The following is an 8,182-nucleotide window of genomic DNA, read 5'->3' as shown; positions in this document are numbered from 1 at the left end:
CGATAGAGGTCAGTATTTTTGCAAGTCTGTATAATTTATTCAGATGAGGACAGGAAGGAGGCACTATAATACGGTATGTCCCCTTCTCCTTTGTGATTGGTAGGTAGAAAAAGGGTATGTTTTTATTAGCCAGCTCCTCATAGGTCCTCCTTTACTCCAGGGAAATCAAAATTTTCTGCCTGTCACTCGGTCTTTGTCTTAGCCTTGACTAGTGTTTTTACTGTATACTGTAAGAAGCTTTTGTCTTAGCCTTGACTAGTGTTTTTACTGTATACTGTAGGAAGCTTCATTTCACACTAGGATGCCCCTCCCCTCTAATGACATCATAACGTGCTAAATCCAAAGTCAGCTCATCTGCGTTTCTTTGTCTGAGATATTGGAGAATCCCTACAATACATAGGCATTTTCTATGGGTGGTAAAGTACATGTCTAGGAGTAGATAATCTGACAATTCAACACAAACAGAAAATGTAGTTACTTGAAAATATTTTTTTAATGATTTTATTCATTTAGAATGGCTTAAGTTTATTCCCAAATGAATGACTTTGTGAAAGTAATCCTTACACAATTTACTAATAATGCAAAACAAAAATATGATGCATGTAATAACAATTATTGTAATTATTGTAATTGTAAATCCAACAATATATTTAATAAAGATTAGCTTTTCTATCTTTGCTTTTTTTATTGCTAGTATTGAAAATGGTACTCATGTGTAGGGTACATTTAAGAGTAGCTAAAATATCATGAATTCCCAGTGGCACAGATGGACAGAAGAGAAGCCTCACCCTGCTGAATAAGAGATGGCTCCCAGTCTGGAGATCTAAGAAGGGGTTAATCCGATTCTCATTTTAGATAGTTGTCGTAGCAACAATCAGACGGTCTCCTTTGCTCCTTTGACAGGAGTATAAGATTTTCAGGTTAGCTCAGATATAAGACTTTATTGTAAGGCTAATTTGAGATGTGAAATAGAGGGTGACTTAAATTACGAAGCTCTCTCTGTTCTGCTGCCAGTAAGGGATAAGATACCTGCAAAAGGAATATAAGAAAATCAACAGACACAGTGTACTGTTCACAAGATGTTTGATCAGTCTGGCAACAGTCCACCAATGCCTAGAGCTACATGAGAACTAGACTTTGGGTGTTTTTTCAGTCTAAATGCATTGTGAATTAGAATGTGAGTGTGAGCAGGGCCCATGTGTTGTGTTTCCACTCTAGTTGCATTAGTATCGTATGCACAGTATTGCTGCTCTCTCAGAAGTCAGTCACCAACAACTGATTTCATGGTGTGTGTGTGTGTGTGTGTGTGTGTGTGTGTGTGTGTGTGTGCGCACGTGCGCGTGCGCGTGTGTGTTCTCCCAACACACATCTTTTCTGTATCTCTGTGGTGCCAATTCAGACCTTTAACATGTTCAAGTGACATTTGCATTTATCCTTGAAGGTTGTTGCCTTTGCAGAGAAATAACCGAAACGCGTAGGAGACCGGTCCTTTCTGTTGCATTAGGCAGATGGATGGTGTCTAGTGGCAGCCTGTTTCAAATGGAAAAAGAAATGAAGTGTCGAGATTGCACCCCAACCCATTTTCTCTTAGCTAAACTATTTCTGTAACACCCTAATGAAGGAGGGCCTGGGGGTTAAAAAGTAATGGCCTTGAAATCCTGACATTTTGCCTGCGAGTAATAGGCTACTGTACCAGCTGCTCAAGAAATGCTGCTTCTCCCCTCCCCAAGTGCAGTGAAGATGTACTCTTGGCTTTCATTACCCTTTGTAAAAAAAAAAAAGCCATTTGAAAAATAAAATAGAATAAAATATCATATGAAAATAAATAGAACAGCCCTAGAATCTGGCGACCCCTCTACATGTCTGGTTGTGAATACATTCAGCCAGAGTCGCAATCTATCTCCCTGTTTTCGTCTCGTAGAAATAACTTAAAGCGCCACATTTGACCCAAGCCCAGAAGAAAAATGACGTTACACATTCAGAATAATTTGCCAGCACATTATAAAATGTAACCTCAATCGCCCTTTGAAATGGATACTGATTCTTTAAATTCTTCCCTGGCTGTTTCAGGAAATAGTGAGATCCAAGCGATAGCACAGCACAATGTGCCTAAAGTTCACTCCTGAACACTCGCCTTCTTCGCTCCGAAAGTCAGTTGCATTCTTTTTGTAATTCCCAGACACCCGAGATCTTCTTAATCTGGGAGATCTGATACTGTATCACTGGGATAAATCCTCAATGATAATTCCCCCATTCAGATAGGAGGCAGGCAGGCGTTAGCAGCTCCGTACGGCACCCAACCACTCTATCCACCCACCCATCCTAACTGCCCCCCACCACCTTACCCCTCATTCCTAACCCCCTCTTACCCTCCACCCTCTCCTCCACCCACAACCCTCTCACTTCTTAAATCAGCTCAGTGTGGAGGAGAAGAGACTCTGGCCCCTAGACTTGCTTATGAAATTGCCTGTTTATGTCTTTCAGAGGAGAAGATGAGCGGAACTTGTGGTTATTAATGTTTCTTTAATCACCAAAATAAGCAAATGATTAGTGTTTGTTATCTGTCCCCGTCCAGAAGACGAAGAGCTCTGTCCCGGTGGTACTGAGCACAGGCCCCAGGTGGCTGCTGGATGTGACTTGGCAAGGAGCGGAAGACAACAAAAACAACTGTGTGGTGTACAGCAAAGGTAAGCTAGCGCCCGCCACTGTTATCTTCCCTGCACCACAGCAGCAAAGACACTGACAATCCCCCACTTAAGTTCTGTCTGTCTGTCTCTCTGTCTCTGTCTCTCTCTCTCTCTCTCTCTCTCTCTCTCTCTCTCTCTCTCTCTCTCTCTCTCTCTCTCTCTCTCTCTCTCTCTCTCTCTCTCTCTCTCTCGCTTTCACTCCAAATCAGTTTTCCACATCCCCCAAGTCATTTGTATCACAAAAACTCTGATTAGGAAAACAGAAGACAACAAGACTTGACACACAAAGTCAATGGTCTTAGATTTCACATGAAGTAAGTATCTGCCTAAGTTTGAAGTCCATGCTGAATTGACCACTGTCTGTTCACAAATGACAATTCTCCAAAACAATACAAACTAAATTGTTCAAAGGATGATTTGCAGGATGTTTTATTAACCAGGGTGTAAACCCTTAAACAGAGAGAGAGAGAGAGAGAGAGAGAGAGAGAGAGAGAGATAGAGGAGAAAGGTGAGAAGGGGTAATGTACTTTTGTCTGTCCTCAAATATTCCGCTTTAAACCCTTTTCCAGCAAGTTCAAATCAAGATGACAATGAAAACTTTCATTTTATCTGCCCACACCCCACAGGTATTTTTATTGATACAATGCAGGGCATGTCCTAAATGAGAGACACAATCAGCTCAAATAAATGTACTATATGTGTGAAGAGATGGAGAACTGAGGAATTTGTTTCTTGATACATTTCGGATGTCCTCATTAAGCAGGCAGAAACATTGATGCATTTACACTAGTGCATGCTTGTTGTCTAAGGTTACCGATTGTGAGATGCAAATATGGCACACTGACAGCAACACTGTGAGGCTTCACTTTGTATGAAAGCATAATGCTTCCTCAGCTATAATTGGGTCTTGACAGGTGTAACCAGAGACACACAGTCAGTAAATAAGTAAATAAAGATGTGTTTTGGATTCAAAAGAATGCAGGACGTGGGTTCCATTTATCAGTTTTCAAAATGATTATTACCCCATGACTATACTCAGAAGCTGAAATGGAGTTCCTTTCCCCTCAAAGTGAATAACTGGCAGAAGTGGGATTTGCAACCCGGATTTTCGGTCTCCCAATTTTTTCATCTACTAATCACTAGACTGCACTGGGGAGTTATCCTCTTAACCGGCTACTTAACTTTGTGCTCTTTATCGCCAAATCATTAAAGTTTTGATAAGCTGTTAAAGAAGATTATACACTTCTTTAAAATCTTCTAATCTTTTTGCCAGGAGACAGGCTATATGAAACCAAAAAAAGAGAGTAATAACAGGATTTCCACCCGTTTTGTTAAGTCTATTTAATTGTCTCCCCAGCCTTCATAGTTATTATATAAGATATCCATGAGATATACCCAGTTAAAGGTTCACCATCACACACAAACTCTGCCTCCTTCAAAGCTCCATCGTCACCTCTACAGTGCCTAAGATGTGTGTCAATGTCCTTCACATCTCCCCCTGTATTACAGCTAGGTTGGCCTTATTCAATTAATGAACATCACATCACAAGACATCCCCCTAGTGAAAGTGGTTTGTGTTGTACTAGTATTAGTATATTAGTATCAGTTTATAGGATTGCTAAATCCTCTACCATAATCTCATGCCTGCCAAGTGACAATAGATTAAAAAGAGAGAAATGCTGAAATGGATATAAATCTTTAAATAATTGATTAGTAGTAATAGTGTTTTGTCATAGTATAGTATGTAGTAGTGTACGGTATTTAATCATTGGAAGACAATCATTGCAGCTCTGCAGTTGTAGAGTATGGAGTTGTGCCAGAACCGCCTCAGACTGGCCTTCAAAGTCTGGGGTTCAGGATGACTCACTGACTCTTAAGTATGACTCCCCGTTTGAGGCTGACACAGGGAGGCAAAGGGCCTTTAGTGGTCCTGTCGTTTCCCCTCTAGGTTTGGTTCTGGGCTGTTTGTTGTTCTGTTGCTCACAGAGACAGTGAACATCTCAATGTATGTTCTTTGGTTCATGCTGAGTATCATGTTCCTACTGTCCCACCCAACTGGGCTTTCTGGAGCCCTGTCTCCTAACATTCTATGAACAGTGACTCTGAGGTAGTGGCTGTGAACAAGGACTATGTTCTAGCTGTTTATACTAAAGCTAGTTATGCTAGTTTTACTATCGGTTATCTATCCTTAAATTGTGTTTCCAGTGTGCCATGTCAACTAACCTTCAACGATTCTCATTCTACGGTGCAGAAAAATAAGTGGGTAAACGAGGGGAAAACGGAGACAAATGATTCCTCTGAGACTTGTACCCCAACGGTGTGCAATGTATAATACATACAGTCTGAGTAACAAGCGGTGGGCTGGTTTAGTCAAAACCCCCCTCAGGCTGCTCCTGGCACTGGACACGCTAGCTCATACAGTGCACACTGTTATATTGGAAATTCATTCCCTGCACAGTTTGGAGCCGCTGTGCCTGGTCTACTGTATGTCAAATTCCATAATGATGTTGCCAGTCTAAATTGTATGCCACTGTCTATCGTTTTGATGATGTTGATATACTGAGAGACAATGCGCTAAATATTTGGGAAATTCTAAGGTTCACAGTACCTGAAAAACTAAGGTTCACACAGTACCTGAGAGTGCTAAACCTATACCTTCAGTAAGATATAAGACTATACAGTTCATTTTTATTTGTTACTCTAAAATAATGAAGGTCCATTATATCGCCTGATGAGTGTTATTTTATTTAAGAATGTATCGCCTGATGAGTGTAAATGATTTAAGAATGTATTTTCTTCGACTGAAACTCCTTTCTGCATTTCCTCTCTCAGATACTGTAGCAGCTGTGGTAAACATATAGCTGTTTTTCCCAGGCTGTCAGTGGTAGCACATAAGCATGCACTGTTTGTTTTACATTAGACTCCTAGCCAGTGCTCAGCAGTCAGCCATTACTAACACTCTCAAGTCGACTGCAGTAACTCATTATCGAGAAATCCACCTGGAACTCCCACAATGCTCTCCTCCACACTCCGACAGTTTCTTTGAACCAGTGAAGTTTTAGAAACAGGCAGTGAGTCCATGGAGTAATTACACGTTACAGTAATGCTGTAGGCAGAAGGGAGAGGGAGAGAGAGAGGGGAGACTTTTAGATAGCAGTGGAGAACTGCACATTTTGATAAACAATATGGAGGAAGGATTTGTTGATAGAAAAAGAAATGCCTATTGTTTGCTAATTGTATTGTTTTTTTTAGCTTTTTAATTGTTTACATTTCAATTTATTGAGTCAAATGGGTTCAGTTATCCACACATTATTCACTTGTTCTCTGAGGACGAAATATGACCATGAATAATGTAATAATAATAATAATAATAGTACCTTGCACAAACTAGACAAACTACTGTCACTGTCCGTGCATTTACAGAGGTGCGAACACTCAGCTTCCATCGAATCAAGTTTCTTCTACATACACACATTTCATAAAATATGTATCATTAACAGTATGCGGGTAGCCTACAGTACGACTTAATTCATCTCAGTGTTCCCTTATTGTGCTTGGCCATTGTTACCTGATATCTGAGCTCTTTGAAACATTCACACTCACTGTCCTCATATTATGTCCTATTATTCGTAGGTCACCTAAATGTTTCAACTTAAGCCTCTTAAGAAGACCACATTCAGATACAGCATGTCCAATATGTCTCAGGAGAAACTTTGCCATTGTTCGTGCGGAAATTGACCAATGTAACTAGGCCGTTTTACATAAGCCCATACACTGTAGAATTAGACTAACTCACTGTGTCTTTGTAGTATTTCATATTCAGCAAGTCCTTGCCATCAGATCCCTTTTACTCCCAGTCCTTTTGTTCACACAGCCTTGAAGCAGAGACCTCTGAGCTTTCACTGACCTTTCTTGACCTGGCTAGATGTTCTCACGTGTATTTCACCATTCTGAACTGTGAAATGTTACTGTCATCTGTTTTCATAATGCTCCAAAAAATTGTGAATCATATTTCTGTGTTCTGTTTCTCAAATGGAGATTGAGTGTGAAATGTGTGGCTGGTTTTAGACCTATGTACAGTAGAGAATACTTGGGAGAGAGAGGGGAGAGAGGAGAGAGGGGAGTGTAACAGTTCAGATTTAATTGTTAATTTCACTTTAAAACGACTGCGGCAAATAGGAGGTGCTAAGGTTATTATCTGTTATCTGGGAACATAGGGAAATAGTGTGACTGAATAATAACCAAACAACTGACACAATGTAAAATTTCATTATCAGTGTATTAAAACAAAATTGTACCCTAAAGGAGTCCCCACCACAGCTCTGAGCAGCAGTGTAATTATGTTTAATTAAAATACAACAGAGATCAACAGAATCGTTTTCATTAGGAAATTATTAATGATTCCGCGGCAACAATAATTGATTGCACTGAGCCACACGATAACTCGGCACGGTCAGGCTGGAGTGAGCGGAGTATCATAGCTGTGGCTGTGTGGCTGTGGCTGTAGCTGTGTGGCTGTGTGGCTGTGTGGCTGTGGCTGTGTGGCTGTGTGGCTGTGTGGCTGTGTGGCTGTGTGGCTGTGTGGCTGTGTGGCTGTGTGGCTGTAGCTGTGTGGCTGTAGTTGTGTGGCTGTGTGGCTGTGTGGCTGTAGCTGTGTGGCTGTAGCTGTGTGGCTGTGTGGCTGTAGTAGTTGTGGCTGTGTGGCTGTGTGGCTGTGTGGCTGTGTGGCTGTAGCTGTGGCTGTGTGGCTGTGTGGCTGTGTGGCTGTGTGGCTGTGTGGCTCTGTGGCTGTAGCTGTGGCTGTGTGGCTGTGTGGCTGTGTGGCTGTGTGGCTGTAGCTGTGGCTGTGTGGCTGTGTGGCTGTGTGGCTGTGTGGCTGTGTGGCTCTGTGGCTGTAGCTGTGGCTGTGTGGCTGTGTGGCTGTGTGGCTGTGTGGCTGTGTGGCTGTAGCTGTCTGTGGCTGGAGCTGTAGTGGAGCTGTAGTGGAGCTGTAGTGGAGCTGTGGTTGGGTACAATGTACAATATGGTACTGTACCGGCAGCTGCAGAGTCTGTGTGTGTGTGTGTGTGTGTGTGTGTGTGTGTGTGTGTGTCTGTGTGCGTGCGTGCGTGCGTGCGTGAGTGCGTGTGTGTGTGTGTGTGTGCGTGCATGCGTGCGTGCGTGCGTGTGTGTGTGTGTGTGTATGAGTGTGTGTGTGTGTATGAGTGTGTGTGTGTGTGTGTGTGTGTGTGCGCGTGCGTGCGTGCGTGTGTGTGTGTGTGTGTGTGTGTGTGTGAGAACGTGTGGCGCACTCATCGGCACACACACAGACCCACACACACACACACTTTGTTATTGCTCCATTCAGACACAGTGAAAGACGTCAGCCCAGACGCTTCCTCCAGCTGCGTTTTATGTGCATTGTTCCCTCCCTGTTGGTGCAGGCAGCTCCCCGCGCCGACACTATACTAGACCCAGACGACACAAACACCAGACAGCAGACTCCCCAGCACCCA

At 42.5% G+C, this 8,182-nt stretch overlaps 1 protein-coding gene across 1 annotated transcript in view; it reads left to right on the top strand.

The window, feature by feature from the left end:
• zfpm2a (zinc finger protein, FOG family member 2a) overlaps positions 1-8,182 on the top strand; it is a gene marked incomplete at both ends in the record, with an annotated part of 112,864 nt that overhangs the window by 68,569 nt on the left and 36,113 nt on the right. The window contains one exon of the mRNA XM_080540282.1: positions 2,576-2,687. Within this exon, the coding sequence (XP_080396408.1) occupies positions 2,576-2,687 (112 nt within the window). The remainder of the gene's footprint in view (positions 1-2,575; positions 2,688-8,182) is intronic.

Source organism: Nansenia antarctica, assembly GCF_963989245.1.
Source record: "Nansenia antarctica genome assembly, chromosome: 10".
NCBI lineage: Eukaryota > Metazoa > Chordata > Actinopteri > Argentiniformes > Microstomatidae > Nansenia > Nansenia antarctica.
This window is presented reverse-complemented; position numbering and strand designations above follow the sequence as displayed.